The sequence below is a fragment of the Camellia sinensis genome, chromosome 10 (genome assembly GCF_055761805.1).
Source record: "Camellia sinensis isolate YWXY chromosome 10, ASM5576180v1, whole genome shotgun sequence".
Taxonomy (NCBI): Eukaryota; Viridiplantae; Streptophyta; class Magnoliopsida; order Ericales; family Theaceae; genus Camellia; species Camellia sinensis.
In genome coordinates this window covers 152245837-152258521 of record NC_138970.1, presented here as the reverse complement: position 1 = coordinate 152258521, position 12685 = coordinate 152245837, and the positions used below count along the sequence as shown (strand labels likewise).

At 32.8% G+C, this 12685-nt stretch overlaps 1 protein-coding gene across 1 annotated transcript; it reads left to right on the top strand.

The window, feature by feature from the left end:
• Positions 1 to 3024: 3024 nt before the first annotated feature.
• Positions 3025 to 5642, top strand: LOC114284734 (ethylene-responsive transcription factor ERF118). The gene is made up of 2 exons (XM_028227680.2): positions 3025 to 3948; positions 4063 to 5642. The coding sequence occupies exon 2, from the start codon at positions 4284 to 4286 to the stop codon at positions 5286 to 5288; it is 1005 nt and encodes a 334-aa protein (XP_028083481.2). The 5' UTR covers positions 3025 to 3948; positions 4063 to 4283; the 3' UTR covers positions 5289 to 5642.
• Positions 5643 to 12685: the final 7043 nt, after the last annotated feature.

Sequence of the window (12685 nt, the reverse complement as noted above, 5' to 3'; positions counted from 1 at the left end):
TTTGGACTTGTATAACAATATTTTAATAATAAAGACAATTTAATGAAATTAATAGATTACAGATTCTGTGGAAGTATTATTATGGAATGTTAATGACAATTAAGGAATGGACTTCAATAGATTTTCTCAAAAACAAAATATATTTTATGCACATACCATAATATAGAATTGGGTTTCCAAATTAATAAGATTATAGTTGTATATATTTTTTACTATCTATTCACAATGAGAGTAGGCCCTACATTGTGATGTTGGATTCGTTTTTGTTGTGAATATGGTTGCAAACGAATCAAGTCGAGTCGAGTCGAGTCAAGTTCATCTTTGTTGAGCTCAAGCTCGAGCTCGCTCGTTTTTTTATGGAACTCGTTTATTGAGTTCGAGTTCAACTCGATAAGGAATTGAACTCGAACTTGGCTCGACTCAGAATAAAGATAAACGAGCTAAACTTGACTAATCAAACTTATGTGAGTTCGAGTTCAGTTTGTTTACTAAATGAGCCTAATATTCAAGTTCGAGCTCGGCTCTTTTACTAAATGAACCAAGCCGAGTCGAGCTGAGTTTGTTCATGAATAGTTCGGTTTATTTGCAGCCCTAATTGTGAATAGGCAGTAAGAAATGATCTTCAATATATTTTCTTTTTAAAAACAAAACATATTTTGTGCACATACTGTAACATAACCTAGCTTTGATAATTTATAATTTAACCCAAGGAGGTGTGGCAACTTTCTAAAGCCTTGAGGCATAAGTCTTGAGATCTCAAGTTTTATTTTTTTCGAAGCCAGTTACTCGGGGTGACGACACATGTAGTGAACTGTACTTAGTAACAGCAGTGTGAATTCAAATTCCCATCTGTGTGCAAGTCTGCGATTTATCACTACATGATCGAGAGACCTGCTTGACTGCTTAGGGTCTAACTCCAGAAGTTACCCCTCTATGGTTAGACTTTTTTTAACATATAATTGAGTTTCTATATAAGTAAGATTACACTTATAGGAAAATTCTTTGGTGTACAATTGTAACAATACCACAAAATTACATAAGTTGAATACAAATATGTGAATTTTAAGTATTTTCTTAAGATCACTTAGATAAGTTTGTAAAAATTTATGTAATTTTGTAATAGAGTTACATACGATGTACATTGTATACCAAAACATTTCTCACTATGATGTGGGACGTATTCACAATAAAAATGAGTCACATTCTATGATGTGGGACCTATTTCTATTGTGAATTAGCCCTCGTTTGAGATGTGAGTTGACTTTTTTATTTTTTTACTATTTTAGCCTAGGGCTAAAAGTCTCGTTTGAGATAGACTTTTTGATTTTTTTGACTTTTGTTAAAGAAAAAATAAAATAGTTATGGGTTATATGTGACATTTTGTCTTATTTGGCTAAAATAACAAAATTTATCTTATATAGCTATTTTAGCCCAAAATAATATCCTACACATAGGCTTCTTTTGGAAAGTAGATTAAAAATTACTTTTTAACTTTTAATTCATTTTAAATCATATTATCTCTTATATTTTTTACATATATTTTTTTAAAAAAAAATTAAAAAAATTAAAAAATTAAGTTTTTGGGCAAATTACATATACCCCTTGAGGTTTAGAAAAATTACAGATACCCCTCTGAAGGTTATATTTTCATAACAAATTATGGGGTAATTTGTTATGAAAATATAAAACTCAGGAGACAATTTGTTATGAAAACATAAACCTCAAGACGGTATCTATAATTTCTAAAATCTCAAGAGACTATCTGCAATTTAACTAAATCCAAAAAAGTATATGCGATTTGCCCTAATTTTTAACCATATTCGAAAAACCTCGTAGCCTAAGCTGTAAAAAAGTACGGGGCTATATCAGGACTCTTCCAAATTGTTTTCCTGCCATGAATTTACTCTACAAATAGAAGTTAAAAAAATAAAAATAAAATATTTAATTTCATAATTTGGGTCGAGAAGTAAATAAATTTCCTAGTTGGGGTCTTACGTGATTTGACTTGGCGAGCAGGCGTTCCTCGTGGCAATTTTGCAAATATGAAGAACCTACGGCCCAATATTGACCCAAAAAATTACAGCTGTAATCGTTGGTTCCCTATTCGCGCGATTTTCTAAACTTACCCCCAAATCAGCAAAGTGAGTAATTTACCCTACTCTCCTTTAAGTGCGTGCAATCACGGTCAATTCAGAACGGCCAGATCTAATGACGTGTCATTCATCAAGCTGAGAGTGCTATCCACGCTCCTAGAACGCGTCTTTCAAATACATGACGAGGATGGTATAGTCATGCATCATGCATGTCCATCATACAGCTCATTATCTTTATCATTTCCTTCTCATCAATATATATACATTTATTTTAAATGCATTATTTACTATAGGGCAAATTACATATACACCCCTCGAGGTTTGATTAAATTACAGATATCCCCCTGAGGTTTCGGAAATTACATCCCGCCCCCTGAGGTTTGTATTTTCATAACAATTTACCCCCTGAGGTTTATATTTCATAACAAATTACCCCCTAATTTCTTATGCAAATATAGCATTCAGGGGGGAATTCGTAATTTCTCAAACCTCAGGGGGGTATTTGTAATTTAGTCAAACCTCGAGGGGTGTATATGTAATTTGCCCTTTACTAATTATGAATAAATTACAAAAAAAATAAAAATAAATTTTATAAACTTAATACAATTATAGTAATTTTTTAAAAAAAATTTAATTCATATAACATATGATTTACTTTTTATAAAAAAAATTGTTAATTATATGAATAAAAAAATATTATCATCATTTTTATAATAAAATATATATTTTGTATCTTTTATACCATATGGATTAGTTTTAAGTCCTTTTAATTTTATTATAAAAAAGTATAAAAATAATTATGGTATTAAAATTATAAAATTAGTTATATTTTTTTAAAATTTAAGGAAAAATGAGTGTAATTTGTCTTTATATTATATATATTTATATATTTTACTATATATATTAGACATTTGACCGCTTGAAAAAAGTTGAACCGGCAAAGAGAAAAAGAAATCAAGAGAGAGAAAGAAAGAGACGTGAAGAGAGAGAAAAAAAACAGAGAGAGAGAGACTGACGAGGTATGTAAATTTTTTTTTTTTTTTTGGGTTTTCGATAAAATTTTAGGGAATGCACCAATAAATCTCAAATTAATAACTTATATACTGTTTAGTTCTAAAAGTTTTCTTATAGACTGAAAGGTCCCATTACAATGTTTCAAATATCAGATTAATGTTTCGAACATTAGATTTTGAACATCAGATTAATGTTTCGAACATTAGCTTTCGAACATCAGATTAATATTTCGAACATTAAATTAATGTGCAAATGGGACTAAATGAAGTATAAGAAAATTTTTAGGACTAAATGATTCAACTTTTCAAAACTAGGACTTATGGGTAAATTTTTCAAAATTTTATATGTATTTTTATAATTTTCTTTGATAAGTTTTTTTTATGGAGATTTGCGTCTGTTGTAGAGTAGAACATTATACTCTCTCTTTCTCTCTCTCTATATATGCAACACACCAACTGAACCATCACACTGATCTGCAAAATCGATAATAATTATAAGCCGATCTTTGTCACCGTTATAATCGAGAAATCGTAGCCATAGGTTCCTAATCCTGTGTCTATATATATATATATAGGTGTATGAGTGACCATTGATCTCTCTTGCTCTTCGTCTCTGTTTTTAGACCAAGAACTCTGCAAAAGGGTTTTTTGGAAAGGTCAGTTGTGGATAGAAGATATATGTCGGCAGAGTCTGAATCGGCGTTGATTGGGGCTCAGTTGAAGCTCTGGATTTCATTCACTTCTGTGTTCTTCGGTTTGTGCTTGCAACAACTCTGCTGTCTTGACCAGCAGAGAACCAATCTCTGTTTCCCAACTGTTTCGATGCGTTTGAGGCCAAAGAGGTACAATTATTTCTTAAACCCTTTTTGTTTTTTGCATATATTTCAAGCTTTTGTGTGTTTTTTGATGGTTTTGTGGACTGATCTGAACTGGGGTTTTGTGTTTATGATTTGCAGGACTTGTTCTGGAGTAGAGTGTTTTGGGGGTTTTCACATAAAACGATTTTTCTTTCTCTTTTTGTTCTTTAGAGGGCCTCTTACTTGATACACCACCTCTGTTTCTGATAGATTCCCCTTTTTTTCATTCCTTAAAATTTTCTTTTCTTTTCTTTTCTTTTCTTCCAAACAAGTTTTTCCGTGTATTTTTTTTGAGGGGTTTTTGATCGACTAAAGAGAAAATGCCAGAACCCATATCACATCCACAATCGAATCAAAACAATCACTCCAAGAAATCAAAAACCAAGTCGATTTCTTCCGAAGAACCCTCCAAAACGAAGAGAATCCGAATAATCTGTTACGATCCGTATGCAACAGATTCATCAGACGACGAGATGAGTGAAAAACCATGCGGAAAACGTATTGTTCAAGAGATTATCCTTCCTGTTGGTGGGTCGAATTCGAATCGGCCTAGAGCTCCTGAAACAGAGAGCTCATGCCAAGACAGCAACAACAACAATGGAGAAAAAGCCCCAAAAAAGAAAAGGGTTTTAGCTAAAACCCCAAATCCAAATCGGCGGAGACCATCTGGGTCGAAATACAGAGGTGTTCGACAGCGAAAATGGGGGAGATGGGCTGCTGAGATTCGAGACCCTTTCACTGGAAAGAGGCTCTGGTTGGGCACTTACAGCACCGCCGAAGAGGCCGCAAAGGCCTACGATACGAAAAAGCTCGAATTCGCGGCCATGGCGTCCGAGAGAAGCACTCAATCAGTGGCTGTTTCTCAGTCTGCTGTGTCTGAGGAATCCGAGAGCTTGTTGTCTCACACATCTCCATTTTCAGTCCTTGAATTGGACTCTCCGGCTTCGATTTCAGATACACAGATAAATGGAAAATGTGATGGAACAGTGAAAATTGGGACCAATGTTGTGGTGGATAAGCCATTGGTGTCTCAAATTGAGAAGAGTGATGGTGAGAAGATTGTGGGCAGTTCTGGTTCTGTTGGTGGTGTGGATGAGGAGCCATTGATGGCTCAAATTGGGGAAGGGCTTGATCTTGGGATGGAGCTTGATTCGCTGTTTATCGATGATTTTGGACATCTGTTTGATGATTTTGGGAGTCTTGATGATCTTAAAATCTTTGGGTTTGAAGACAATGAACCAAGTGATCTTCCTGATTTTGATTTTGAGCTTGGAAATGAAGAGTTTGCTTGGGTGGATGGACCCCTCAATATAGCATGCCTATAAGTTTTGCAGCTAGTAGGAATGAGTGTTAGTATTATGACTATATTATATTATACAGTTTTAGGGAGAGAAATGTATATCAAGAACATTTGATTAAGTTCTTGAGAGTGGTTTTGTTTATTTGTTTGTTTGTTTATTAATATAGAAAGAGATGAGTGAGCTTGATTCATTTGTATGGGAGAGAGAGAAAGTCCTTTGGTTTTTCATGTGCTATTAAAGAGCCTTCCAAGGGTTTTCATTTCTTCTTCAAAGAGAATTTTGCTAGAATTATGCTCAGTTTTTTCATCTGTCTAAAGTTAAGTTCGTCATTTGAGTAATGGAACTTTTATTAAGTTATGAGTATATACCTTTTTATTCCGGGTATTGAGCACCATTTTGTTTCTTGTTTTTTTTGGTTGTGATATTTTATTATTATTTTGTTATATCTAGTGTTTGATAATTTATATATTTTTTTAAAGTGTAGTATTATGGTGTACATATATATTTTTAAATGGATATTTGTTTAAAGGATGTGCACTATATGTGTATTATAATTAAAAAAATAATATAATTTTAATTTTTTGAATTATAATTAAAAAGAAGGGTATTTTTTTTATATTTTAATAAGGCAAATTTATAAAAAAGTTAAAAAGTCAAAAAATTACTTAAAAAGTTAAAAAGTTAACACTATCACCAAAAGTCAACAATTACGGTTGTATAACTTTTAATTCGAATTTTTCTCTACAAATCAATTTTTACAATTTTTTATTATACATTTTTTCATAAAAAAATCAAAAAGTTAATCCAAACATTTATATTTTCAACCTCAATTTTTTAGTCTAAAAAAGACAAAAAGTATATTTATTTAGGGCACTTCAAACAATCCCTAAGTCTTATGAGTGGTATAGTTATTAAAATGTTTTTAATAATATTCACATTTATAGTGTGAACATTTTATGATGTGAATATTCACACCGTTTATGTGAATGGTAATATTATCAATGTGAATATTAACATATCAATGTGAATATTCATACTATTAATGTAAACATTCAGACGTTAATGTGAATATTTATACTGTAAAATATGAATGTTCACATCACAAAATTGTTAATCGTTCAAAAAATATTTATAAGGATAGAAATATTCATAAAATTCTTTAAATACGAGAATTAAGATTTGGTAGTTTAAATATTCAAATAATAAGATTTATTGGGATATAAAAATATCTTATGTTCTAATTAGGATATAAACACTCGAAAAATGATCTTTTAATAAATCTTCCTAAAAAGAATATTATAATTAAATATAATATTAGGTAAAATTAAAAAATTCATAAATTATAGTTAAAATAATTTTATAATTAAAAAAATTATTCATAATTAAAAAAATAGTATAATTAATGATATATATCGTATATTATTTTTAGAAGGCATATTAGAATTTGTCTTTTTACGATTCTAATAAGATTAAATTATAATATTTATAATAATTAACTCTACAAATATGATAATTTGGATATAATACGCCTCTTAGCATTGCCCAATGGAGGAATCCAATGTACGATTAGGATTATTTTACAAAAAAGTACTCATCATTGTAGTTTTTCAAAACAAATTATAAATCAATTAAAAATCAAAAAAATCGGTCTAAGGTCCCTATCCAATTTTTAGTAATGGATTAGGTCCACAATGTGTTCTTTTATAGTCTAAGGTCCCTCACCCCATCCCTTCTCTATCCACGTTGTCCTGAGCTTGATCATCGCTGGCTCCAAATCCCCAACCCTTGACCAGTTGCTCTCCTTCCTCAACTCCAAATCCTGCGACGAGCTCAACTCTCTCTCTCTTCGCAGCTCGTCTCCCTCGTCAACTGTGGAAGTTGGAAAGAGAGTATCATCCATGATTCCAAAAGGTAGCCCTTACTGTTCTGAAATATCGATTCCTGCAGAACCAACCGAGCCCCTTTGGATGGAAACTGGTGCTTCGGCTGATTGCAGCTCCTTCATGAAAGCAGACCCAAAGAGTGTTTCAAGTGTCAGATTCTTCCTAGAATAGGGAATACTATCGGCCTTTTCCTCTCTAGAGTTGTCAGGGGCAGTGCCAACAATTGCACCTTCAGAAATATGTAGTTTGTCAAAGGATCTGCTGTCTAGATTAGGGGATTGTGCGATATCACATGCTTCCATCTGTGCTTGGAGGGACTCCTCCTCAGAATACTGTTGTTTCCATTGCCCGAGATTCTGCTTTTTCAGACCTGAATCGAAAATGGGATTATTCATCCAATTCATTGGAGTCTAGGTTACTCACCTCTATAGTCAATCCTGCTCCCTCTAATTATTCTGATACACACAAACTGGTTCTTTTACACACATCAAACCCAGAGAAAATTCAGTCCAACAACCCAGAGAAAATTCAAACCAACCAAACCAGAGAAACTGTGAAGAAGGCTATGCCGAAGCCGGGGGAATAGAGAAGATGGCCAATTTCCTTGAGTTGCGGCTGTTTGAAGTGTAATGGATGATTATAGCCACCCTGAAGGGCTTTAAACTAGAAATATATGGTGTCGTTTTACGTTTTCAGTTTTCTGTTTATATTTACAAAAATTTTAAAAACTCAAAATAAAAACTTGTTTGGTAAAATTTTTGATTTATAAATCAGTGGTCTCAGTTTATAAATTTGGCCAAAAAATGAAAACACAAAAAAGGTGTTTCCGTTTTGAGTTTTCAGTTTTTTTTTTTTTTTTTACCTCTCAACACTAGCCACCACCCGCCATCATTTTGCACCACCGTCTTCCGCCACCACTACTCACCACCCACTTGCCACCATCACCCGCCACCACCACCCACTTGCCACCCACTCGCCACCACCACCCACTTCTCGCTGCCACCACCACCTACCACCCACCTGTCATCCACCTGCCACCACCCACCATTCACCACTACCATCCACCGCCCGCCACCACCACCCACCTGCCACCCACCCGCCGCCACCACCACCATCACCACCCACGTGCCGCCACCACCCACTCGTTACCACTTATCACCCGCCACCGTCACCCACCCACTCACCACCACCACCACCACCACCACCACTCGCCACCTACCCGCCACCACCACCACCACCCACTTGCTACCACCCACCACCCGCCACCGTCACCTGCCCACCCACCATCACTACCCACTGCCCACCCGCTACCCGCCGCCACCACCACCACCCACCATCCGCCACCGTCACCCACCCATCCACCACCACCACCCGCCACCACCACCCACCCGCCATCCGCCACCTACCTGCTACCACCACCCACCATCCGCCACCACCACCACCACCAGCTACCCACCACCCACCGTTACTACTTTTTACCACCGTCTTTCGCTGCCACTTGCCACCACTTGTCATTTCTCACTCTTTTTTATATTTTTAAATTTTTTTAAACATTTTGTCAATTACCAAACGCATTTGTAGTTTATATTTTTCTAAAAATAAACAAAAAATAAACAAAAACCAGTTTACAAATTTTTTATAAATATAAACTGAAAACGTAAACGTTACCAAACACACCCTATGTATTTATCTGTCTTTTGGTTTTGTTGTGTGAAAGCCCCCTTGCATGCTTCTGAGATTGCGACTAACTAGTGTCTCTGGATTGGTGAACTTCAACTGCATCTGTATACAGTGGCTATATCGGTTAGGTATTGCATTAAAAAATTATTCAAAGGATCCAGAGAAATTTCAAAGTTTCTTTGGAGAGGTAATATTGATATAGCTAGTTATCATGCATGTTCATGAAACTTCCAAATCCTCTTGTAAATTTGTAGTTCTTATGTTGATTGATATGCTATACCTACTATTCCTCCTCTGTTATAAATCCTTGAATTTTACAAAAGTGTTTTTTAAAAGTATACACACAAACTGGTTCTTATATACACGTCCAACCCAGAGAAAGTTCAAATTTCTCTAGGTTCAACCCAAAGAAAATTCAATCCAACAACCCAGAGAAAATTCAGTCCAACCAAACCAGAGAATTTTGTAACTTGTTGCTGAGAGCAGGCGGGCGAAAGCTCATGTGCAAAACCAACTTGAGCAGTCCGATGCTGAAAGGAAACGGGTATCTGTTCATGATAGAATGAGGGTACCTGTTACTTACGACAATCTGATTGGAGATGAGGATCCAAAAGACAAATCAACCTGATCTGGGAAGAACTGCATGTTTCTGTGGTTCGAACAGTTTTGTGAATTTTTGGTTCTTCAATTTAAATTCCTTTCCAGCATTCTCTTTCTCAGCTACCAAGGTAATAGAAGACATATTTTGTCTATTCTCCAAGAAAGGAGGTGTTTGTGTTTGAAACTTTGGATTAGTGCTTTGCTTCCAACTGTCAAAATTGAACTGCTTATGCATACTCTCTCTCTCTGATTGTTGGGTTTGATTACTTGATTGTCCCCATCATCATGCAAGCATTCAGCATTTGCCCTTCATAATCATTTCCTTCCCAGAATTGTCATCAATCTATTCTCAACATTTTCAACTTAGAGAATTTCTCTGGGCAGAATTTCTCTGGACCAGAATTTCTCTGACCAGAATTTTTCTAGATTGATGTTGAGGGACTTTAGACATCATGAAAATAGTTGATGTCCTTTATTCTATAAAATCATAATATCAGGGACTTTAAAAAAAATACCCCTTAAAAATCTTATAAATATTAATATAATTAAATTTATAATTTTTTTATTAATATATTAATATTTTGTAAACTTTTCACTTATATGCAATTTTTTCATTATTTTACGTGGGTAGTTGTCTGTAGACTTGTTAAAATTAATTATTGTGGTGTAAATTACTCTTTTTAAATTAATTATTTGAATTGAAAATTTTGAATTTTTTTTATAGAGATAATTTTATGTATATTTTCTTGATTTCCCTTGTAAATAGTAAGTCAAATATATCCCAAATCTATTGTCTTTTCCTTAGGATGCTATGGTGATGGTTGGGATTGAAAGATGCAAATACCAAATGCATTTTGAATTTTCATTCTAAGTGGGCAGGTCTTATTTCAATCCTACACTCTTCATTATAATTTGTTTGGATGCCTGCTAATTCGATGATCCTATGCTGTATAAGCAGTGAGATCTGATTTTTGTAAGTATTAGCAGAGATAAGTAGGATTTAATGGGTAATTACAAATATATTTTTTTGAGATTGGATTAAAATATTATTGACTTCCATAATTTTAAAAATTATACGAATAATTTTTTTCATCAATTAACTTTACAGTTTTTTAATGATATAAATAATATATTTTATATTTGTATAAGAGGATAGTAATTTTATTTTTTTGTCAACTTTGTTAAATAAAAAAGGGTAAATTATTCTGACACCTCCTGAAATTTATGTTTATTACAGTTTTCCCTTCATATTTGAAAAATTACACTGACCCCCTGTTAATTTAATTTTATGTATGATGATCATTACGGTGAGGGGGGAACTGTTATGAAATTTTAAACCTCATGGGATAATTCGTAATGAAACTTTAAACTTCAGGGAGGGGGATGTAATTTTCAAAAGGTGAGGGGAGGAATTGTAATCAACAAAAACCTCATGGCGTGTCAATGTAATTTACCCAATAAAAAATTATGATAAAGAAATATTTCTAATTTTTCAAAATCACAAAAGATAATTTATAATTGGAAAAATTACAGAAAAAGTCTCAGGGTGACAAAATAAATCTTAAATTTTTAATTTTGTCAATTTAAATTAATATTTTTTTCAATTTAAACTTTCTGCGTACTTTTGTTAAGTAAAATTGAAGAAAAAAAAATATTTTAGCTATTAAATTTAATGGAAAAAGATGATTTAGACATTTTATGTGGATCTAAACTATTCCGTGTGTAAAGATCGTCGAGCATATCAATTATGCAAAAAAACGTTGATTGAATATTAATAGCCATTTTGTCATATAACATTTGTGTCAGTGATTTATTTTTTAAGTTATAATTGCTGTTGAAACAAATACAATTTGATCAAATGACTATCGATATCCAATCAATATGGTATTTTGCAGGAATGACCTCCTTGATGAGCTCAAAAGGGGGGATTAGAATCCATCGGACTTGAGTCTTGGGACTGTGAATCCCCCGGACTATTTGGTCGGATTGGATATGTATCCTGTGTTTGTTTTTTCATGGGATTAGATGTCTGGATAGGACTATTTTCAGTGAATCCAACGTTTGGTTGGACGGACTGGATAGGATAAATGAACAAAAGACTATTTTACCCTTTTTCAATTGTTTACTAAGTAATAGCAATATTAAACATATCTTTAATATTTTAATTATTTTTAATTAAATAAATTCATTTTTTTTAAATTAAATAAATAAATAAATAAAATATCAATAAAATTTGTTTTAAATCATTACTGTATAACAAATCATTATTTTTTTTACATGCAAAACTTTACTGTGTTTGTTTATTTACACAATTAAATAAATTTATTTTTTTACACAATTAAATAAATAAATAACCACTAAATTTGATTTAATAAAATACTGTATAACCTGTATAAAAAATTTATATTATTTTTTTAATTAAAATTTTAAATAAATTTTAAATAAAACACATATTAAAATTTAAATAATGAAATTAAATAAATTATAAACAAAATTTTAAAATAAAACATCAATAAAATATCTAAAAAAAGTTATTTTAAAAATTTAAATAAATAAAACATCAATAAAAAGTTAAATAAAATTATTTTATTTTTAAATTGAGACATTTAAATTTTATTGAATTTTATTAAATATAATACATAATTAAATAGTAGAGGGTCAAAATGGTCATTTTCGCATCTAATCCCAACAGTGAATAGTCCCCCACATTCTATCCCACCCCCCAGGACACAATAGTCCCCCATATGGGGGACATGGAGTCCGGCCGGACTCCATGTCAGGCGGACTAAAAAAAAATCAAACGGCGGATAAGGAACACTATTTGGATTGTAATCCAAATAGTGGATAGTCCCCCCTCCAATCCCCCCAATCAAACACGCCCTAAATAGCTTGGATTATCTTCGGGCCCATCGCTGCCTAACAACACTGTCCAATTTGGATTTAGACTGGAGAGAAGCAGTATCCTTTAAATAAATCTCCAAGAACATATTTGTAATTGGAAAAGTCTAGGATTCCATAATAAGGGAACCAAATTTTGCCTAGAATGGTTTTGTATACGGGAAATTAAGACTTTATTTGGGATAAATTAAAAAAGTTAAAAAGTTAAAAAATTACTAAAAAAATTAAAAAGTCTAAACTATTCAAGGGTAGCTTTGTAGGGGAAGCCACCCCTTTGAATTCAAATATTCAAAAAGTCAAAAAAATTAAAAGTTAAAAAATCAAAAGGATAAAATTGTCATTTTGATTTTTCTATAATAT